The 23,810-nt window shown below is 41.8% G+C and overlaps 3 protein-coding genes across 5 annotated transcripts; all 3 read right to left on the bottom strand.

Moving 5' to 3' along the window:
- Positions 1-64: 64 nt before the first annotated feature.
- Positions 65-10,569, bottom strand: rrp12 (ribosomal RNA processing 12 homolog). The gene is made up of 34 exons (XM_034552434.1): positions 10,358-10,569; positions 9,176-9,399; positions 8,917-9,000; positions 8,722-8,798; positions 8,509-8,614; positions 8,307-8,423; positions 8,065-8,203; positions 7,838-7,965; positions 7,635-7,733; positions 7,458-7,549; positions 7,256-7,367; positions 6,933-7,033; positions 6,734-6,848; positions 6,503-6,645; positions 6,300-6,421; positions 6,142-6,206; positions 5,887-6,049; positions 5,638-5,792; positions 5,399-5,466; positions 5,192-5,285; positions 4,915-5,073; positions 4,698-4,778; positions 4,506-4,611; positions 4,296-4,403; positions 4,035-4,192; positions 3,864-3,955; positions 3,115-3,270; positions 2,862-3,034; positions 2,659-2,769; positions 2,522-2,568; positions 2,331-2,409; positions 1,606-1,673; positions 1,436-1,518; positions 65-1,332 (listed from the first exon to the last, which is right to left on the bottom strand). The coding sequence occupies exons 1-34, from the start codon at positions 10,494-10,496 to the stop codon at positions 1,230-1,232; spliced, it is 3,867 nt and encodes a 1,288-aa protein (XP_034408325.1). The 5' UTR covers positions 10,497-10,569; the 3' UTR covers positions 65-1,229.
- A 185-nt stretch (positions 10,570-10,754) lies between these two features.
- ubtd1a (ubiquitin domain containing 1a) lies at positions 10,755-17,534 on the bottom strand. The gene is made up of 5 exons (XM_034552218.1): positions 17,262-17,534; positions 16,721-16,807; positions 12,594-12,821; positions 11,896-12,081; positions 10,755-11,680 (listed from the first exon to the last, which is right to left on the bottom strand). The coding sequence occupies exons 1-5, from the start codon at positions 17,311-17,313 to the stop codon at positions 11,466-11,468; spliced, it is 768 nt and encodes a 255-aa protein (XP_034408109.1). The 5' UTR covers positions 17,314-17,534; the 3' UTR covers positions 10,755-11,465.
- Positions 17,535-19,327: 1,793 nt separating this feature from the next.
- On the bottom strand, positions 19,328-23,799 carry zdhhc16a (zinc finger DHHC-type palmitoyltransferase 16a). 3 transcript variants are annotated; one of them, XM_034552237.1, is made up of 11 exons: positions 23,582-23,799; positions 22,351-22,594; positions 22,052-22,246; positions 21,866-21,954; positions 21,439-21,467; positions 21,224-21,357; positions 20,955-21,038; positions 20,787-20,872; positions 20,124-20,247; positions 19,904-19,974; positions 19,328-19,808 (listed from the first exon to the last, which is right to left on the bottom strand). In XM_034552237.1, the coding sequence occupies exons 2-11, from the start codon at positions 22,585-22,587 to the stop codon at positions 19,706-19,708; spliced, it is 1,152 nt and encodes a 383-aa protein (XP_034408128.1). In that variant the 5' UTR covers positions 22,588-22,594; positions 23,582-23,799; the 3' UTR covers positions 19,328-19,705. The 3 variants fall into 3 exon arrangements, with proteins under 3 accessions (XP_034408128.1, XP_034408126.1, XP_034408127.1); XM_034552235.1 differs by having other exon boundaries at positions 22,351-22,611; XM_034552236.1 differs by lacking the exon at positions 23,582-23,799 and adding an exon at positions 22,991-23,017 and having other exon boundaries at positions 22,351-22,611.
- Positions 23,800-23,810: the final 11 nt, after the last annotated feature.

Raw genomic sequence — 23,810 nt, forward strand, 5'->3', positions numbered from 1 at the left:
AGGAGGTTGCTTCATGACTCATTTAGCTGCAATCCATCTGGGGCAATGAATCACACAAGGCCAATAGTATGTAAACTCACCCTTTATGGAGCTGCATGAAAAACCAACTACAGGCTAGAGATAACTGGGTTTCTGGTCAGGATTATCAACAAGAAAATATTGCTTCAAACTTCAGTACAGAAACAGCTCCAAATGTGTATTTAATAATCTTAAATGCATGAATGATGCCTTTTGTTCACTGGTAATAACCGAGAAGTCTACAGCGCCCTCCAGTGAAAAATAGAGAAAAGTAGAGCGGAGCTCTCAGTAGACTGCAGATCTCCGCCAGGTGTGTCTGCAAGGACAACTGCCGTATTGTGTGATTGAATGAATGAATACAGCCCAGTCGGCCATCCCCTCCGTCTAGACACCAATGGGCTGCGTCGTAAAGCACACTTCAAACTCAAAACCTAGCGGCAATGAATGCTAAAGTCGTCAGACAATACACCTCATACAATCTTGCTAAAAAAAAAATTAATTAAAACAAAACTCAAAGCTGTGTGAAGAGGGTGTTTTGATAAAGTGTGAGACATCGCAACCACCAGAGGACAAACATGCAGCTAAACTGGGAACCCAAAATACAATTTAGATTACTGCAATAGAATGTGAGATTTCCCGCGGACGGACACAGAGGTGCACCGTGGGCGCTTAAAAGCAGTCAAAACGCAGTTTCTTTACGGCGGGTATTTTTATCCGATACAGAACCAACAGATTACAGTGGCGTGGTTTCTTTGACAGCCAAAGGTCCACCAAGTTGTATGATGTCGGAGACAGCTTTGAAAGAAGAAACAGTTTAAAAACAAACTGGTTTCTGTCAGGAACAGACACAGACACAGACACAGACACAGACACAGACACACACACACACACACACACACACACACACACACACACACACACACACACACACACACACACACACACACACACACACACACACACACACACACACACACACACACACACACACACACACACACACACACACACACACACACACACACACACACACACACACACACACACACACACACACACACACACACACACACACACACACACACACACACACACACACACACACACACACACACACACACACAGTGTATGTCTACATTTTGTAACACACCATCTCTCACACACACACACACAACGCAATTTAAGTCCATTGAGGAATAGAAGAATGTTCTTCAGGCTTTCCTCTTTTTCTTCTGCATTTTCTTTCCAGACAGCGCCCCCTTCTGGGCTCCTTTCACCATGCCCTGGAACTGGCCCTGTAGTTTGGCACGCTTTCTGTGAAAACACCAAGGATACAACCTGTTAGCGTCTGACATTCTGGCAAACGAATTCCTTGTGAGAGAAGCGTATAAAATTCTACTCTAATGACAATTGTTACCTTCGATTGAGTTGGGACTTCTTCAGAGGGATGTAAGCATAAGGATCCAGCTTTCCTTTTTTCTTGATGTCTCCTTTTCCTTTCTGTGGGACGCAAAAACAGACAGACAGAACTTAAGCTTCTAAGCAACAACTATCGCAAAGCGTGTTTCTGCATGCCTTCAGGCTCACCTTTGACTTGTAGTCTGCCCCCATGTCTTCTCTTCCTCCCAGGGCTCTGTGGATACCTGAGCCACCAGCTGAGAGGAAAACATGTGCCGATTAGTCTAAATCACAATACAGAACCTGCCCAAATGCCTTAAAGAGTTATGCTGATTTATCACAGAGGATGTTTAGTGCTAGTCCGACAAGATTATCACTCAACACGTTATTGGTAGGCCAGGATAATGCTCCTCACTTGTCTACGATATTCCATTATGCAACACCTGTTACGAATTTTGCGCAGTATTTAGTCTCTTTGTCTTTCTATATGCTTAACAGCATCGCATAGATGCACACAGCGATTTGTGGTTTTAAACATGCAATTTGTGGTGGCGTTTGATTGCCCTTAATACAGGTGTTTTTGACTACAGTGAATATAAAGTTTTAAAGACTAAACACCAACAAATATGGATTGAAGCAGAATATTGTATATATAAAAACGTGAATTTTGGCAACAAACTATAAAACGTGAACAATGGCGAGACAGTTTAAGGGCAGTTACTTCCAGTTGATTGATCTCAGTGTATCCTGTTAAACCTCACTTGCTGCCTATATTCGGAGTATTGCAACATAGGCGTCTCCACTCCATAGATTTTGTGAATCTCTTTTTTGGACGATAAATGTGTATATCTTTATTTTTCATAAAGCAATATGGTCAGTAGGAGAATTTCAATACCCCCACGCCGATGTCCTACCTTTATATTTTTGCTGGGGTTGAACGTCCATGTCCTCATCGAAGTTGTCATTTTGGAACTTCCTTTTCTGTGACTTTTTCTGAGGGGGATTTTAAAAAACGTAGGTGATGAATGAAAAACAGCAATAGAAAAATATCTCTACAGCAACATAATTACAACAGAATTACTTGGTCATATGTGCAAGTACTTACACTCCTGACTCCAGCCTCTTCTAGGATATCTTTCAGCTCTCCCTCGTCTGTGGGACAAGTAATACATTATTGTCCCAATCTGTTCAGACATAATGCAATGTACAAGACGGCTGGCTTAACTCCAGGATTCCTCTTACCGTTGTCTTTTACATCCTCCTCGTCATCCTCTCTGATGATCAGCCGTCCGTCTGACGTCACCTTGAAGCCGTGCTCAACCTTGGCACTCTTTTTCATCGCTGGGTTGGTGGCTGGGAGATAACAATAACTAATGTTAACAAATACCGCCACAGGATGTAGTAAGCTTTTTTTCCGTTTTTGACAAATCAAAAAGCAGGTTCACCTAACACTCTCTGGGAAACCTTGGGATCCAGGAAGTTAAGTGGGTCATCTTCCTCTCCTTCTTTGAGCCAGGCCCTTGCTTTCTGCGGTTTGCCTGCTTTCTTCTGAGCATACTTCTTCTTTCCTTCGTCCTCTGACATATCACTGTCTGAATCTGCGAGGATGTCCTCAATACTAGAGAGAAGAGGAAGGAAGTTTTTTAACAGGCAAATAAGAGGGAATGCAGAACTTTGTGTGGGGGAACAACGGTCTACCTTTGGCTCTTGGTTTTAGGTCCATCGTCTTCGCTGTCGGAGTCGTCCTGATGCTCTGAAGCCTGTTTCTTTCTCTTGGTGCGAGCATCGGCCTTGCGGATGTTTGCAAGGACCTTGTGGTGCTCTGCAGGCAGCATGCTTTTCACCAGCTCAAAACTGGAAATACAGCAGATAAGACAAATGCACAAAAACACACTTAGTGCATGACACTGGAACATATAGACGTGACGTTGTTGTGTGATACATTTTCTAGAGGTGACATCTGGTACCATCAAGACATCCAATGAAAGTAGTGTCTGAATATGAGCAATCTATTATAGCCTAACCTGTATTCTAAAACAATCAGATTAAGAGGAGTCAGCTGTGTTAAACTTTGTAAATGTTAGCATACTAACGCCAACATCGTCTAATAATTTCACTGCACAATGTTTACAATAAAACTGATTTGGTTCACTCGTAGACAAACAAACATTATTAGAACAAAAAACAATAAATCAAATGTATCCCTGAGGATCAAATACCGGTTCCCAATCAAAAACAGACTAGAAAGCAAATCAACTCTGTTCACTTCTTAGAATATAGTGAAAGACATTTGTTATCCAGGCTGCACATCATGTCTGTATCCCAAGACACACCCACTAACAGAGCATGATTACATACATTCATTTTGCTTGTTCTTTGTTGTCGTTAGCTGAATAGTTCCCAGGTGATTCTTGTCTTACAAAAAAGTAAAGAAAACCAGCACTTACCCAAACTTCCTGATGAACTTAGTAAAGATGTTCTTCAGTTTGGTTCTGAAGTGCCTCCTCACGTCGTCTTTGATGTTCCCAACTCCCTTCATCTGAACACAGAGTCAAATCTGTAATAAATGAGGGCACAACAGTCTCTTCTAGAATAGTATATATAAGGTCAATGCCTACCATGACAGTGGCATGGGATGCCAGCGTCTTTGGGTCCATGATGAAGAGGATGACCTTGATGAAGCCTAAGGCAGCTTTGACTATCTCTCTAGTACGCGATGTCAGCAGCAGACACACATTGTGCAGCAGCTGCTCCCTCGTGGTCACATCTATAGCGTCTGAAGAAGAAGAAGAAGAAGAAGCAGCACCAGATTCAATCTAGTCCACAAATACAAGCATTTAGAACACCAATAGGAAATTGGGGAAAGTCAGCGGACTCACCTTTATACTCAAACACCAGTCGAGTTAGCGCCAACACTGTACAGGTGATCATAGTGACGGAGCCTGTAAGTCCTGCGTACACTAACATCAAGTACTGCTCCATGGCATCTGGATCAGAGGCAGACACTCAATTAATATACTTAAATCAAATTGTTAAAATGAGAAACTTGAATGCGCACATACACAACAGAGGGGACGCAGGCGAGTTACCGTTCGTGTTCCCACAGAAGCGGACAAATGCGTTTCCTATTTCCACCAGCAGATTGTAGGCGTTATTACGCGCTCCAACAGACACCTCCTTGGTGCAGATGATCACCTGGATAAGAGAACAATCTCATTAAAATGGTATCCACCAGTACTCAGAGTGAGTGAGTGTTGGCAAGCATGTATTTGTGTTTGTACCTCTGGCAGCAGTGTTGTTATAAAGTCTTTGTGTTCTTCATTGAGCCTTTTCACTATGTGGATCAGACACTTCAGTCTCGGCTGAAAAGGGGAAAATAAGATAGTTAGAACAAAAGAACAGAGAGATACAATCAGACAGCACCGTAAATAAATAAATAAATATATAATTCCATGTAATGGCAGTTGTATTTTATTTCTCCCTTCACAGCAGTCTCACCCTCTTTGCTGGTGAGGAGGCATTTTTCAGAGTTTCGAGCAGGACGACTTTGAGTGTTTCCAGATTAGCTACGACAAACGATCTGCACTCATCTCTCTCTCCTCCGCACATCTCCTCCAGCACACGGTACGCCTTCTTCTGCATGCCTGGCTCTTTGGTCTGGTAAATAAAACAACGCACCAACAGACAAAGATTAAAAAAATATAGAGAGATATTTAGATTCAAAAGTTTTGAACAAAACTGGACGTGCCTTTAAGCACAATCTTTACACTCTTACCTCCAAATATGGCTTAACCAGCTCAAAGGTTTTAGTTATGGTGTCCTCATCTAAAAAGGGAGCCATGGCAACTACAAGGTCCATCATTGACAGCCTGAGAAGTAGAGATGTCAGAGTAAGTATGGTGAAATGTACCCTATTCTAAAATATATAATGAACTGAAAGGCAGACATAATTCTGTCCAATAGATCTATATTCATGTCTTACCGTGTGAACTCGGTGGTGTCAGAGCTGCTCAATCTGTCTGTGGCTTTTTGCAGGAACGTGCAGATCATCTGAGAAGAATAGTTTTGATAAGTGCAAGAAAAAAACAGATACATGCATTTTCTGATGCATGTCAAGCCATCCACCTCTGTCACACTTTGGCATCTCATTATTGGCTTATAATACCCCTTAACTTATGGAAACAAACATTTTATAGCAGTATGCGAGACAACTTAACTGACCTCTGTTTCAGTGACAGTTAGGTAGACCTTGATGGTGTCGAGCACAGCCATCCTGTAGGTGCCGGACTCTCCGGCTGCAGGCTTCTGGCCGTACACATTGAAAAGGATGGGCAGGAAGTTCTTGGAGAAGCGGCCCACTTCAGCTTTTTCTTCCTCTGCAGACACAAAATGTTTTGGAATCGTTTGATTAAATAATAAGTAGCAGCGGCAGCACATGTTGTCTCTGTGTGACTACACACGTCTTCCTACCGGTGGAGCAGCTCTTGTTGACGATCGTACGTAGAGCCTGGCACACTGTGAGCCGAAGGTCCGGCCGTTCATTCACAGCCATACCGAGAGTGCGGGCAATGCTTTTGAAGGATGCCAGGAGGTCCACAGGACATGTACAGAAGCCAGGAAGCATGGTCCAAATCTGAAAGAAAAGGACAGACATACACCTCTTAACAACTCATTCACTGGACCTATTTACTGTGAATACACAAGTTAAAGTCGGTGTAGAGCTACCTGTGTCTGTAATGTCTTGTAGACTTTGGACTCAAGTTTCTGACCGGCTTGCTCCAATTCTACAGCTACAACACAAAATGTCATCAGTTAACACACATGAACCGTAAATGCAGCATCACAGTCTGACCCAGAAGTGGAGCATCACACATATTGTTTACCTCTCTGCGTGAGTGTAGAGGCCAGAGGGAGGAAGTAGGAAGAGAAGAAACCAAGGTGAGTGTTCTTCACGTGGTCCCGTATGACCGGGATCAGCCAGCTGCGTGGGAACTCCAAGTCATCCCTGGTGGAAAAAACCCAGTCAGTTAAACTACTATAATGACAAGACCACCGCTCCACAGCGCACGTATGCGTTTGTACTTACTCGTAGCCGGTGATGTTGAGAGGCACAGCACCCAGCACCACTTCAGGCCCCATGCTCTCTACAGCGCCTCCTACAGCCAGGTCCAACTCACCTCTGAAGGAGAAATGAGGAGTGGAGCGCAGGTCTGCCAGAGACTGCAGGGACTACCCAAAGTACACAACACAAAGGCTCAGGCAAACTGTTAACTTGCTCTTGTGACATAGTGATCTCCAAACGAGTGTGTGTCTTTACCCTGGTCATGATGGGGTGAGCTTGTTTCCCTGCCGCTCGATAGAAGCAACCCAGGATCTGCATCACAAATGGCCAGGAGGCGTGGAAGCGGTAAGACAATCCATCCTCTACGATGCTGAAACGCACAATTATCATGATGAGCATTTACATGTAGTCTGTGTAGAACAGACTCAGATTAGTTAACAGTTAGGGAGCTTACCGAAACATTTTGCAGACATAGGAGGGGTTCCCTGCCGAGGCGGTGGCGGTGATCATGCCCATTCCCTCCATGTGAGGGGCAACACATTCAGTCAACAATGTCTGAAACAGATAAACATAAATCAATCATCAATAAGGACCCTTCATACACAAAGCAAAAAAAGGGTAGGGAAAATAACTGTTTTGTTAAATTCCCCATAGGTAGGATTTAATTATTTTACAGACTACACTGTCTTTAACCACAATCCAGAAATATGCCTCTGAGCCGAGCACGCCGAGACAAACAAGCTTTGTCAACTCAATGTGGATGGATCACTTATTTACCTTTAATGTATTGGCGGCTGCAGAAACCACCTGCGTATGAGGTGACAACAGGCAGGACGTGGCCGCAGAGAAGAGGCGAGGGAGGTGACCCAAACTCAGAGTACTCTGCAAACTACACAAAGACACACAAGCTGTTGATCCACAAACGACGGGCTACTCAGAGTAGAAATGTATGATTCTGTTGCAATAAATCAGTTATTACCTCGCCAAGTGGACATGTGCTTTCTCCATGACAGCGAGCCAAGCCAGCAGAGGCTGCATGTCATTCTCACTGGGCAGATAGTCATACAGAGCCTGAGGATGAGAAACAACATAGTAGCTTTAGCAACACATTCCACATTATGATTTTGGCTCATTTGTTCCGTTTGTATCCGCTCACCGTGATGATCTGTGCATTGAGTTCTGGTGAGAGGGTTGAGGCGTTTGACTTCCCGCTGAATAGCCTATGAAAGGCCTGCATGGCACTGGCGGTCACCAGCTACAGTCAGAAACATAGCAGCCATGTTAAAAACTACACCCGAGTAGCCATGTAGATGAACAAAGGGTTTCTAGCTGCACCTATGAATGTTTCTGTGCTCTCACCACATGGCTGAGTGTCATCACTCGCAGCAGAGTCTCACAACACGACTTGACAGCTCCTAGAGGAAATGTCCCCATCAACTCCTTCAGAAGACCCAGCACGTGAAGTGTGGTGGTGTCCTCTTTGCTGCCTGAGGGGAAACAAGTACACAAACTACACTTCTCTGTATAAGCGCACAATCCTAGAAACGATTTACCTTCCCACAGCAAGAAAAAAAAAGTTGTCTTACCTCCTGCCTGCTCCATTTCTTTCATGCAGAACTTGGCTGTGGTCGCTGCAGCAGGGTGATGGGTCGGGGCATTATCTGTAAACAGGAAGTCACTACCTCTGAGAATGGAGCAAACACCTTGCTGCGCTGCTTTACGGACCTGAGAGGAAAAAGGGGGCATGAAATTAAACTGTATGAACTCCAGCATCTAATTCAACATGTAATACTTGTGAGGCAGTTATTAGCAGGCGGGTGAGACGAACCTTAGGCTTGCTGTGCACTGTGAAGCTGAGAAGACCGTGGTAAGCCTGAAGAGTAGACGGGTAAGTCCAGACAGATGCATCCTGCTTCCTCATCAAAGTGGCCAGGCACGACACGATCTATAGATGCAAGAATGTCAAACTCAATCGATGCTGCAGTTTTCGTCAGTGAAATATAAAGACAAACGGATACAAATCCACAAACCCATCTAAGAGCCGAGGCAGTCTCAAACATGGCCTGTTTGGACATGACCTCCATCAGAGCTTTGGTGGTGTCCGAGAACTTTGACATGAGCACAGGAACAGGAACCCTGGTAAACACAGACCGCCAATAAGATGAAAAACATTTCACATTGTTTTGTTAAGTAGCCTTGACATGAATGCGAGTTTTTTTGGTGACAAATTGTTAAAGTCCAACCGTTTCATGACGAGGTTGAGAAGGTACGCCACTGCAGCCTGAGACTCGGCTGAATCCACAACCTCCAGTGTGGTCATCTACAAAAAGACATGCTGCATTTTTAGACCAACAATGTTCACAATCACCTCCAACACATCACAAGTTATGTGGTCATGTCGTAATAAATGTTTTTGTCTATTTAAGGGTAGCACTTACCAAAGCAGCAAAGTACTCTGTTTCTGTCTCCTTCCCTCCTTGACTACGGATCACCTCAGTAACAGCTGCCAACACTGCACAGATCTGCGAGGCACATTAATGTTACAGCTCCAGTGAATCTCAGAGTCTTGGATTTCCATGTATATATTTGTTAGTAATGTTGTTATTCTCCGATCAACTTCTCAGAGCTACCATCATTTTGTTGCTTTTGCTCCCAATGCAAAAAGCCGATTGACTACATCTTCAGTGTCATGCCTACCTCTTTGTGCGCAGCTGAATTGGATTCCCAGTAGCGCTGCACCTTTCTGAAGGTCAGGTTAGAGCAGTCCGACAGGCCGCTGAGGAAAGTACCTGAGGTCCTTTCTGAAAAAGCCTCATTTGGCTCCTCTTCCATACAGGCATCTTTACGGCCACCGAGCTCCAGCGGACCCGCCTGCAGATCATTGTGAAGCTTAAGAGCATCAACCGTTAGGTCGCTCTTTCCTGTGGGGAAAAAAGACAGAGAGGCAAACCATTACAACGGGCAGACTGCCACACGATGCAAATGAAAGTTACCCACGGGCATGATAGGGCTTCCACATGCACAAACCGTTTATATATTTAGCCCCCACATTTCATGACAATGCAGATTAATAATGATCACAAACATATAGACAAAGTAAACAATACATGTTTAGGTCTGCATTGTAACTTTGATCCAACTAAGTGTGCATTTGATATGCTGATGAGACTGAAAACAATAAGCCCCAAAAACAAGGATGCATTGAAGCTTGGTGCTGCACAGACTGAGGGTAACAAGCAGGCCTATCTCATGATGTCTATAGTTTATATACTTAACCAGCAGTCAATAACTGCCATGACAACCAAATATTAAAGATGACGACATGACTGTTTGGGTACCATCAAATTGGAGGACCATGTATAGATAGACTATAATACCTACACTGTTCACCCAATGTGTGAATGTAACCAGCCTCACGTTACAGTTAAAAGTACTCATTTAATAAATACATTTAATGTCTAATGTATAGAGCCAACACAACCATGCGTGTTTATCTGGCAAAATACGTACAGACATTTTATTATTAATGTCGGAGCAGTTTATTTCTGGGTGGTAACGTTGCCTGATTAAGCACCAGCAAACATGTAGTTATCTTAATCGACTCAGTGAACCAGTGTCTCTCTGTCGGCCACAAACACAGAGCAGTTGTTATCATGTAAAACCAATAAACTCAGCTGACTGACACGTTCAACTGGCCAAAGGAGAAAGACAGAAAGATAGAAAGTTAGATTTTCCGCTGACAACTTCATTGGGATTGCGGATGAAGATGTAATGGCGGAGCATATAAAGTTAGCTCAGGCAGTTGCGAGTTAAATGGCTGACGCCAGCTAACGTTAGCACTAGCCACAGACCCACGTGTAGCGTGGACGGAAAGCTTACCGGTGGGTCGGCTGAAGAAGCGGCTTTTAGCAGCCTGCCGAAACTGACTCGTCTGCGGGTTTGAGTCGCTACTGTGTCCTTTCTTCCACCGTTTGAGTTTAGACCCCGTCCCGGATCGAAGTTTCCCCGATTTGACCATTTTCGAGGTTGAAAACAGCCCCGTTACCCCAACTGTCTGTGCAGCTCGTCCAGTTGAAGCGGTCGCTTATCGAATGACGTCACGGCGGGTGTCCTCGCCTCACGTGTCTGTCCAATCCTGGTGGTGTTCTGCCAGTAGATGGCGCTGTTCAGCCCAAAACAACACTCGCACAACATAACAAAAACATCTTCACGTCACCGTGATCTGCTGAGGTGTGATGCGTAGTGCCAACTAATAAGTAAAATGGAGAATTGTTTTAAATGTACAATATTTATTGATAAGTTATTCAAGTACAGTGAGCATCATGTTTTACATAAGACTACAGTATCTTGTTAGGAGTGATGAAATAAAAAACAAACCTCATCATATCGTATTACCTTTTAGAAAGGTGCCTTCATTACATTCCGTGTCTTTATTACAAATGCACAGGTTTGAATTGAACATGTACTGTGCACATAGTTACATGACCAAACAACACATATGGAAACAGATATTTACGTTTTAATTTTTCTCTACAGTTTTCGGCCATCCTTATCCTATTTCTCAAAATTGCATGACATAAATCTTTAAAAAAGAAAGAAAAAAAGAAAATACATTTTCCTTATTCAGACCCCCCAGCTGAACCATTTTCAGTTGAAGCACAAGTACAAACACACATGACGAGGAGGGGGACCTGTGTAACAATAGAGCTGTGAGTTGATGTCCACACAAACAGACAGACAGACACGGGGATGTGCATCTTAGGACTCCACTGTTAATCTAAAGTGTTTCAGTGCTTTTCAATATTCTTACTTCATTTGGAAAAAGGAAAAAAAATACAAAAAGGAGCAATATAAAAGCAATAATTTCTTATATAAAAATGTACACAAAATCCACTGCAGTGCCAACTGGAAAATGATTTCTACTTCTGCCCCCCTCTCTGGCACGTCCTTTATATTTTCCTCTCTTCAAAGCCCCCTGTCTCACTCATCAGTTAACTATCACTGGAGAGTTCATATTGACAATGACTTGAACAACAAAGTCCTTCTGGATCTTGGCGTCCTGAAGACGGGTCTTGTCAGTCAGGAGCTTCCCGGAAAAGAACCACCTCTGACGGGTCACAGCAATTTCTTCCTGTTCTTCCAATTGTTTCTTTAGCTCAGCGATGGAGTCCGCCATGCTGGCTGTCAGACGTACATCCTTTCCTAAGAAAACCCCAAGGCATAAATAGAGTTGACACATATTTCTGAACACACTGAGACACTGAAAAGCTAGTCATTATACATTTGTCTCCAGTCTAGATGAGTCAAGATGCGATAAAATGCTGTACGCATGCAATCTGTGGAATATGTAGTTCTGTAGATAGTAATGTCGTATTATACATATATTATAGGCCATAGTTGGCCATGTTTTTTTTTACCTGTTGACAATCGAACCCGCAGCTGGAACTCTTGTCTGCACGGAGGGGGCTGAGCTTGTTTCTGTGTGGAGTCAGAGACTTTGCTCTCACTGGATGTTTCAGAGATGAGGTTGAGAGGCGGGGCTAAAGTGTAGGCCGGGAGCTGGTAGCGATTGCCCAGTTCATCGTAACTCTCTGTGATGGAACCTGCAGAGGAACAAATGGACTACATCAACACCGGTTCCCAAAACTCTTTCTAGTAACAGTAACTAACTTTAACCTCCTACATAAACTCCTTCTCTACTCCAATAAACCAGGGATAGCATGAGTTCAGACTTACATTATATGTACTTACATTTACATCAACAACACCAGTGTCCTTGAACTACACACTTAAAAGCAATAGCACTCTTGTGTGTGAGTAGATAAATATGTAAGAACAGAGTGTGTTTTTTTCTCCACCTAACTCTGCTATGGCTTTCTGTGCACCAATCCATTCACAGAGGTCACGCAGCTCTGTGGCTATTATGTAACTATTACAGCAGTAATCTCTGAACAACTGATGCATGGTATTCTGAAAACTGTCCTTTGAGACTTTAAGAACATTGAGTTTATGCATTTGGGCTGGAAGTTCCAGGACATTTACAGCTCACAATTGATAGCTGGATGAAGCACATTTTAATATCTGTGGGGACACGTGTGTGTGTGTGTGTTCATACCGTGTGGCAGAGTAATGCAGGCTCCATCCACTATAGCCTGTGCTAGCTCCAGGTCATTGCACTCTGCAGCCAGGGCTGCCGCTCTGAGTGCGTCCCAGATCTCTTTTCGTCCATCAAAGGCCGGAGCCGTATCCCAAAACTCATCCCTCTTACTCCTCAGCTGGCCCTCCGTCATCGGGTACTCACTCTTCCACTTCGGACGCTCCTTCTTGAGGGGCTCATTACGCCCTGAAAGAAAAAGCAAGGCAGAGTTCAATCTGATCTAATGACTGATGTAAGAACTGATAAAAAGACTGTAACCCAATATCATATACGGGCAATGCTCTGCTGGACAGTCATGCAAACAACGTTTAGTTTTTAGGAAAGGCAGAAGGAACTACAGCTACTTTATACACATAATGGCATAATGTCTGCCACTAGTTACTGTAAAATGAATTATAGGGCAGTAAAACCAGTAATTGGGTAGTTAAGTTCCGAGACACCTGTATGTGGAAGGTTGCCAGGTTGACTCAGGCCACAACCGCTGTAAAATGATCAGATCTTTACCGTTACCTCATCTCAAGAAAAATTTTGTGTAATTTAAATGTGTTACTAATATATTGCTCTAATCAGAGCAAAAGAAATGAATCGAGAAACATTTCCCAATATAATATAAGATACATCATAAAATAAAATATAAATGCTTCAAATGTACTTTAACATTATTGTTTTATGTACACGTGGTCAATCATGACCACCAGTGAGATCACACAAGAAAAAGAAGGCTAATCTTAAGACTTCCATATAAGGATCTTCAGTATTTAGTCAAAACAACCCTTGAAAATGCACAGCGTGTACACCCCCTTGCATCTGGGATATTCAACACTATCTCATTTCACAATTCCGAAGACACATAAACCAAACAACTTTATACACCTGCTGCAGGTATTTCCATGCTGGCGTTTACGTAATATCCACTGTACCAGCGCACCAAGAAAGTACATTTGATGCACAGAGGGAGGAGAATCCAACTGATTATGTATAGTGTTGTGGATTACTGCAGTGGCTCGTAACACGTGTGCACTGACATGGACTCACACACGAGCACACAAACAGTGGATTATAGGCAGTAATCAGACTCCACACAACAGGAGTTATCTGCCCCTGTCCCATGAGGCATTGGTTGAGAGATGAGCACTCGTTGGCCAATGAAAGCAAGCAGAAGTACTCAGGGGACTATTACAAGGCTGAAAACTAAAGCACACTGAAATATAAACACAAAGCTTCTGCAAATCAATTATCACATTAAGCCTCACTGCAATCAAATACTGTAAATATTCTGATGCAAAATGTTTTATAACAAGAATAAATGTCTGCCTCTGTTAAGTAGTTTGCACGTGAGGTGCCATTTTCCAGAATTGAATGGTTTGCTATGTCATTATTAATACAGGCCACCATATAAGGATAAAAGTCACACCGTGACCTTGAGGGATGAGCCTCAGGTTTCCAGTCTGGATTTATATGTTGTATATATGTATATGTTATGTATTTTATGTGTATGTGTGTCTGAATATACATTTTTTTCAGAAGTAGACAATTTACACATTTTATCATTAACATTTTAGTTGATTATATATTAGTAATAAATGGTACAGATTTATTATAAAACAAACCTATTTGTTATGTAAATGGTAATTTCATAATGTGTACTTGTTCAGCATAAACATGGGTTCCTAGTCTCAATGTCCACTGATGTTATGTTATTGTGGACTGCAATTAACAAGCCACCAAACAAATGCAAATATTATGAGTGTCTGGAGTCTTAACAAGAAACCTGACTGACAGGGACTGGAAGGTAATTTCAAATTGCACTAATCCGTTAAATGAACATGGCCAACAGCAGATGAACAAAACATGTGAGATTTGAACTTGTCCTTGTTGTACATAAAGTTATAAAACATTACTGTGGGAACCTTTTTGGTTTGGTTCTGTGATACAATATTTGATACAATATTGTATCCCCCTCCTTACTGGTGTAAGTCAGTGAGCCTGACTGTGGACTGTGCAGTGTGAGTGTACATGTTTATTTTCCTAAATTTTAAACATTTCTGATGAATGAGAAAAACCACAAACTCGGTTCTTCCAAAACAGAAACCCATCAAGTTTCTGTTATGTAAACTAAAGTGTTATTTCCTGGCTATTATTATTGCTGCCCCTATTCTATATACTATTTTAATAACCACGACAACTACTAATTGTAATAGGGTAGTAGTTCAGTGTCCATCATAGGGCTTATAAACAGCACACATGGATTGATGAACACATCAATCAGAAACATCAGCATCTGGGTTAATAAGCAAACATCTCCTAAACCTCAGGAGTGCAACCCAAACTGAATTGATCAATTCTCACATCTCCATCGAAGTGACACCAATGTACCCTTTTCCATGAATGTGTGCATTTCAGTTAGAGGTAGCAATGTGGATGCTGTTAACCTTTATCGTTGTTTTTCATGTATTGTTAACCATTTGTTCTTTTCTCATTATAAGTATACATTATTTGTTGCCATAAAAACAGTTGTAGAATAACAACAGTATCAACAGCACAAGCAAGTTGAACTCAACATACACAAAATCCCCAGAAACTAATTATGACCTAACAAATGTGGCCCAACGGCACCACACATGTGAAGACTGAAAACATGAAAGTACACTTTTCAGCACACACAAAAATCTATACTTACTTTTCAGAAAAATCTTAAAGGGCGTGTTTGGCGCTTGATAGTAGTTGTATTCCCTGGAGTTGGGTACTCCCATAGCTGTTCTTACTGTGAGGTTTGACGTGAGTCAGTTAAGAGTCTGCATGAATGACCAAAAGACACCAACCCCGAAGAAGAGGACAGCCCTGCTGTGTCCAACCAGCTTGTTGCAATCGATGAGGCAGCCACCTGGTCAAGTTGTTCACGATGTGCGGACTTCGATTCACAGCTCAGAAACCGTCCTTACTGTCCACAGAGGATTTTAAACGGACCCCACTCACTCTACTTGACAAATACTTAAACAAACCGAAATACCGAAGGATCAGTTCTATGAGACAGGTTCAGTGGGTTGGGAGAGTAAGTGTCCCAGCCAGAAGGTTGCTTCTTTGGGACGTAATCCTATCAGCTCCATTTAGAGGACGGATAGAAATACCCAAAGGCAACATGCTAAACCTATTAACAGACAATAAATCCTTGTCAGACCATTACAGGAGAAGCTACTGTACTTCTGCGAACTGACCCCAGCAGATGATTGCTTTTCATTCGTGAAGGCTCACATGAATAAATGCAAATATGTCGCTCGGATGCTGCATTTCCATGACTAATAGCCAGCCAGTTGATTACAGAGGCCTTCTGTGTTTGTGTCTCACAAAAGCAGGTCTGAGCCTGTGAACATGATCTGTGACTTCATAACTATATTTTGCAGCATGTTGACATAAGGCTAGTCATGCACCAAGTAGGTCAAACTTTCATCTGAAAACTCTGTGTGCACGCAACTGCTGCTACCCCATGCATAATGTATGACAATCCAGTGAGTGCACTGCTACTTCTTTCCACAAGGAATGGATTGACCAGTGTTCAAATGTACCATTGTTGAATCGACGCAGGTCCTCAGCACAGATTAGACACATGACTAAGCCATGGGGCCTGAAACATTTAACGCCTGAGACAGACAGCTCTCAGACAGAGAAACACGTCATTGCAACAGGGGTGTGGCTAGGAATCCCAAACCAACCTGCATTTTATCATAAATACATGAATTGTTGAAACTTCATCTTCTCATAAAAATGTACTGGTTTCCGGCAATCTGTCCTTACATAATGATGTGTCTTATGTAACATAGGATGGTTACTGTGTATATCATTTGAACGCATCACCACTGAAGACATTCACCTTGTGCTATAATAATATAATAATCTAATAGAACAGTGTTAGTCCCTTTAGAATAGTTGCTACATTTGTTAGGCCAACCTCACAATAACTCATTGTCAAAAAACTAATGCATAAGAAATAATGTCTTATTCCGAATTTCTGGTTAAAGGACATCATTACAAATGTTTAAATCCCTTCTATTAAGCAGTGTTTATAATGCATTCACAAGGTTTCTTACCTCCACGTTTTTTGCTTCTTGTCGAGCTTCGGGCACTCCCTTGTCCATCCATCCTACTCCTCCCCACACAGCCTCCCATCACTGTTCCTATAATCAACACCAAGGAGAACAATGTCTATTGGCATATTTGCCATGTAAATGCCTTGAAATGCATCTGACCACGTCGGATAGATAAACTGTTAATGATGATATGAAATCAATTGCCTTATATGAACAACATCATCAAGGAAAAATGACAGCTCAGCACTCCTTGTTCCTGTGAGGTCAGACAAACTGCGATGTTTACGTCACGTGTACTGCCAGCTGACGGGGGCACGCGCCTGAACCTTAATGCCGCCGTTGCTCAGATTGTTCCAATCACATACAAGAAATGCGTTTATACACGACAACAATTTATGTTAGCCGTTTGCTATTTAAAATATGTAGACTACGTCCGATGGGATTTTATGAATTTGCAATCATATTAGTCGCTAGGCCTTTTGCGATATCATTAGTTTTATTTTATTTTTTTAAACAAACAGCTATGATTAATTTTGCCTACCGGAAATCCAGTCTGCTAAATGATGCATTCGTCTGCAGTTTGCTTGCCACATCCGAACTTGCTTCCAAGTGAAGTTATCAGCCTGAAGCGGCGCGCGATGCGATCAGCAGCTCGACCGATGATATCTGGGCAGAGTTGGCGGGCTGGTGAGCAGTCTGGCCCCGCAGAGCCTCCAGGGAATGTCAACAGCCAACCAAATATACAGCAATCAATGTCCGTAGTCCCTCATAATCATAATAAATGCAGCTCACCCACACAGTCCGTTTGCACTGGTCTAGAACATAGGTCTAGAATTAAATCCTTATCGGTCTGCACGCATGCGCAGTCCTCTATCCTACTTCCTTCAAACTCATCAGAATAAAAGCAGGGCTTGAGAAATGCCCCCTATCAATAATAGAGCGATTGGAAATTATTGTTCAGTTTGCAAAGAAGAAGAATTTTGAAATATTAAAACCGTCATTACGATAGACATGATAAAACAAAACAAAAAATGCATGGGTTATTGGGCAAAGCACATTTCTATTGTACTGTATTTCTGTCAGGGGTTTAGTCTGAAATGCAAGGCGGAAGTAGGCCTATTTATATCATAACCACAACCAGAGAGCATCTTGCCCTTTTTTTAATATATCAAATCTGGAATCTGCAATAAAAAAGTGTTTTATTTAGATGATTTATGAATGAAGAAATACACTGCTGTTGCTGGTGTTTCACTTCTTTAAGGTTATTGTTTAGCTAGTGCCTCTGGAATAAAACTGCATGGAACAAGCCTGATACACAAACAAACTACCAATATGTCAGTTCAAGTAGATTATTCTCTAGTAGTAGCCTAAATAAAAGTAACCGTAAAGTTTAAATCTAGATTAGATTATGTTAAAATAGTCAAATTAATCCCATCAAATTGAACATTGACTCTATAGGCTATACAATCCATCGATAAGTCTACATACATGTATAGTACATGCTGGTGAGGGTAAAAAAGTGGGTACAGTCCTAAAGTGTGTGTACAGGAAAAATTGATTATTGCTCATGAAGCATCCACATTGCTGAGGGTTAATGTAAAAAATGTACTCAGGTTATGGTCAAAATAAATGAATAGTATGCAGTTTCAATATTACTATATAAAACGGCTGCTGCACACTAATTATCCAAATGGATGATGACTTCTTAATGTAACCCAAATCGATGAAAAAATCGTTAACAAAAATGCAGGATTCTTCCATTGTTTTCTAAATTATTATTACTATTACTAATCCTCATCTTCCAAACATTCAATACAGCTTCTGACCAAACTTGACATGTTGAACACTGACATCTGCTGGGAGTTTGAATATTGACGTGTTTGTGTCTATGTGTGTGTCTATGAGTCTATGTGTCTGTGTCTGTCTGTCTGTCTGTCTGTCTGTCTGTGTCTGTGTGTGTGTGTGTGTGTGTGTGTGTGTGTGTGTAGTCTGTTTCAGACAGAGTGATGAGCAGTGGCAGGGGAAGTGAGGGCTGGAAACAGGCCGAAATCTGTTATCATCCCTTAATCTGCAAATCTCTTTCTCTAGAGTTCACCATTTAACTGACAAGATCGTCCTTCATTTGCTTATTAAAATTTCATTAAATGCAGAACAGTATATAAAATGTATGTCCTGGGAATAGTTTAATGCCAGCAGGATTTTGCTAAAATTGCAGGAAAATGTGTAATATCTGCTCTTGCTCATTTGCTTTCATCTTTGTGCATCACCACTCCTGTGCCTGCTTGTTTCTGATAGAATATATTCATATGAATCTGCAGATCAAATCTGCATCTCAATTAATCCTCCCCTACTAACAGCATGTCTCTGGGTCTGTCTGCGTAAGCAACACTATGACATAACACTGTAGCTGGATTTTCTCTACTTATTATTGAAAAGTGATCCTTGACAGAACTGAAGAACATAACTGACAGTTGTTCAGGCCTTCCTAAAACTTTTGATTCATATTTATACTTTTTGGAAAGAATGTGAAAAAATATGATCTGTGTACTGTATGTATAAAAATGATGAATATACATCTTTAGTAAGAACTGAATATTCACTGTCTACTTGTTTAAACAAAGCAATTTATAAAGTTTTATTAACTTAACAGGTAAAAAAGACAGATAGATAACACATCATCATGGTACTGCAGTTTTAACAATGCTTAGAGTCAACTAAGACCTGTTAGTAAGACTAGGTAAAACCCAGTAAAGAACAAACCGTCCATGACACATTGCCTTTTCACTGGTGAAAGATATAGACCGAACCATGAGCAATGCCACTGCAAGTTATTGAGGTATTGGAGGCTGATATGTCCAGATTTCTTCAGCTGTATGGAGCCACCATGCAGGGATCCTAACCGCCAACTAGATCAAATGACCAGAGTGAGTTGGACACAGCAAAGACTGCTGATATGAGGCTACAAGTATGCCTAAGTCAAGTCTGTCATACTGGTATTAAATCCTTTTTAACTGGGAAGACGTCCCATGTCAAGCCATCACCAGGTGGGGTGTGTCCAGAGGGAAGGAGAACACGCGTCAACCAGTGACTAGAGACAAAGAAAACAAGCAGAGCAGGTTACAAGAAATACAAGGCAGCACAGCACTGGTTATAGGTGAAAATAATTGAACGCCATAGACACACCTTGTCTTCCCCACGCCTAAGAAGACCTTCCAGTTATTCAGCCTGCCATAGTTAAAAGGGTTTCTGTATATCTGTCAAAGTAGTTCAAGAAAAAGAATAGGAGCATTTAAAAACCTAGTACTGTCATTGCCATTTAAACCTCTAATGTCTTTTAATTGAAGGTGTGTGGCTCACACAACCTGAAATGTTTTTTTACATGTAAAATACTTGACATGCTCACCCGTCCTCGTTTTGCCATTCGCTTTGTTTCTTTGCTGTTAGTGTGTCTTTCGATGCTGGTCTCTCCTCTGGATATGAGGACTGCGTGCCACATGGTCAGAGCTCCCAGGGTCACTCCCACAGTGCTAATAGAACAAAACACATTGTATTTGATCCTCTGCCAAAATGAGACAACCACCATGTTACAATTATATACTACATACTGGCAGTATGGCATCTATAGTACACAATGTTTGAATAGGTCTTGCACTTAAATTAAGTCATCAAAAAGACATGACAAATGCAAACTGGAAACGCCTCTGCCAATTATACTTGATAAAGAGGGAGCAAAATGGTTTTCCACACATTTCATACACAGATCAAGCTGGAGCGGTTTCACCACCATCCACAATGTTATACTGTTTTTGCAGCTATGAACAGCTCTTGCATTTCCTCTGTGTGCGTTTCACTGTGGAGCAAGTGTCAATCAAAACACTTGCTCAAACATTGTTGTGATTTAGTGTGCATACTCATTTGTTTGAGTATACTTAACTGGATCATTTCTTTCCAGTGTGAACACACTACAAACACAACGCCTGCTTTAAATTAGTTTGTAATATGGACTTGTCGGTGGCATGCTCCTAAAGCATGGATGGCAGGTGACAAGATATAATGCATATTTTACCTGGTAAGCACCCACATGTAGATGATGCTCTTATGAATCATCTTTTCCTTAAAGGTGTACGAAGGTGCAGCTGTCTGATAGTTGGTCTTGACCCCAAAAAAAACACACATATTACAAAACTAACAGATAACCTTAGATGATTGTGTGTTTGTACTTTTGAGACTGTACCTGACCAGGGGGGAGAAGCCCTATAAGAATTCCCATCCCGGTTACTGGTACCCCTGACTTTTCCACATCCAGATGCTTGAAGCGCTAATGGAACAGCACGCAAACACAAACCCGAGTGTTAAAGACAGAAACAAGGCAGTGTCAGTAAATATCAGTAGAGAGCAGAGAAAGACACCAGGAGGAGAAGTTACAGACAATACCGAACAAGTCTGATAAGGACAAAACTCCAAGTAGGGCCAAAAGTAACAGTGCAAGTCTGAGCTTCTCACCTCAAGAGCATTGTAAGCATCTAGGAACAGGTTTCGTCCACTGATGCTACAGTAGATACAGCCCAAGGCCAGCGAGAGGCAGAAGGAGAAGAAATAACGGTGGTTTAAATGGCCAACGCAGTTATTCAGCCAGGCTGAGATGGTGACATTAAGGAAAACCACCATCTTTTCATAGTCACATAAAAAAAATGAAATAACGTTAGCTGAAAGGATACGACAATGATGGTCCATTTTCAGAATGCACCTGGAAAGGAAAAATGTAATATTCAATCTCGCATCCCTGTAAAGCCATTATATTCCACTGAGCAGTCAGTAGGATCTTGGTCGAAAAAATAAATTTCTGAAGATTAAATAATAGCACAAAATGATAATCGCATCTCTAAAATCGGCCAGACTGCCTTCATCTGCAAAGGAGAAGCAATATTGGAGAAAAACATTTACAGATTATTCATTAAATCAACTAGTTAATTAGTTAAATACATTCTATGACTAAAGACCAACTTAAAATCGATTTAGTCAAAGACTTCTTTAGCTGTGATAGCATTTTGGAAGTTTGAAATTTAGCCTAACAGCACTGAAGCTCACTAAAAACCACTCATCAATAAAAAAATATACCAGAACAGAAAGAAAACATGGACTCACCTGTTACAGATACCACAGTGGTGTGTTCTTGCTGGTTTGGGAATGATGCATTTTTTGCAGACTGACACAAACGGACTGTCATTTTTTTCCTGATGGAAAGAGGGCATATTCATGACATTAATACATTTTAAATTAAATCAAGACCAGATTAGTTAGCTTTTTGTGGTTCTGTAGGTGAAGTCTTACTGTAGGGGGGTACCCAGGGGCAGTCTTGGTGGCCTTGTAGTAATGGAAAACAATCATGACGAGGTTCCAGTGTCCATAACAAAGGTGCCAAGCAACCCATAGAGGAGAGTATGTGCTCATGATCATAGGCAGTAGGATCAGATACACTATTACCAAAATGGAGCTTGTCAGCACCACCACCAGACATACAAACATCTGCAGGACAAAGACAGAGGACGCCCACAGAGAGCATTATTCAGAGAAAAACTTAGAAACTCCGGTCACTAATTAAAGCACACGGACAAAGCCTCAACACTCACCGTGCCGAACCAGCGTGTGACATAATCCACAGTCCAAAACACTGGTTCAAAGACTGAGTCGAAAACCACATCTGAGTCTGTAAGAGAGCTGAAGTACAATGACTGCACCAGCAGTCTCAAGTAAGCCCATATTGCCCTAATCCACAAAGGCAATGTGTTCCTTCCTCCTCTCCTGGTACATGACCTTAACCGTACACACCGCAGCAGGTGGAGCGTTGAGCTAAGAAACCACCGCATTCTGCATCTGTAATATGCACACACCTTTGAGGAAAATAAAAGAAACAATATAATGAAAAATATATATTTAAATACAGCAAATTGCATGTATAATAAATCCATCTTTTAAAAAAGGACAGTGTGTGTCATTTGGACAAGCTGTCCATTGTAGGGCTGCAATTACCATCACTTAATCTTCTAAATATCTTGTAAAATTCAGAAAAATTGTGACAAATGTATAGTTTAATGTGTTTTTGTCTTTGACAAACAAGCACAAAAACATCGAATGTAAAAAGTTATAAACAAACAATGGTTTGCATTTGAACTTGAAATATTATTAGAATTATTTATTTGATTATCCGTAGTTGCCAATTCATCGACCAATCTTGTTCAGCTCTAATCCAGTGTATCGAGTCAAACTTACCAAATGCGGAATCTGGGAGTAAGTCAACTTGGATGCGGTTGAATTGTTTTTAGAACTCAACATATCCGTGTGTGCCAGCTGACACTTTAACCTCATCAGGTGCGTCTACAACGTAACGGTGTAGCTCGGTGAACAAGCCAGAGCATTCGCGTGTGAATAAAATGGACATATAGAGGAAACCAAAGGAGCATGTATGAAAACGGGCTGGCGGGTCAAGTGTGACACAGCAAGCCGATCGTTAGTTGCTCTTCTGCATTCCAGACAGGGTGGAGTCGGAGTGGAGGTGCTGCAGCCACCTGGGGTGCGAGGGGGCACTGGCCTGAAGTAGACACTTGTCAACAACAACGTTCAGCTTCACAGCATCATGCTCGGCTATTTAAAGACCATCATAAGGCAATTAGGTAAGCTATCGCCTTGAAAGCGTCGACATATATTGTGTCCATAATGCATATATGGCTGTGAACTGTCTTAACGCTCCAAAATCCCTTGTGTGTGTCTGTCATCCAGTGGTTCCCCATCCAAACACACAACGCGGTGTGCTGCGCTCGTGTGTTCAATAATATTGCAGGTTTAGTTTGAGGGAATACTCACTTTTTTCTATGAAGGCAAGACACCTGCCGAAACCACCCCTCCCGTCGACATTTTCAATAGGAAGCAAAAACGAGAGTATTGAGAAATATTAACGAAGAAGAGCAGAATCAGGGACCTTCTGTGACAGTCGAGATCTGAATCCTGATCCGGAGTTACTGCGCGTGCGCCAGAAGAGCGGAGAAAGGCATCATGGTAGTCTGAGTCCGGAATAAAATACGATTTTTTTTTT

This window comes from Cyclopterus lumpus, chromosome 15 (genome assembly GCF_009769545.1).
Source record: "Cyclopterus lumpus isolate fCycLum1 chromosome 15, fCycLum1.pri, whole genome shotgun sequence".
Lineage (NCBI taxonomy): Eukaryota > Metazoa > Chordata > Actinopteri > Perciformes > Cyclopteridae > Cyclopterus > Cyclopterus lumpus.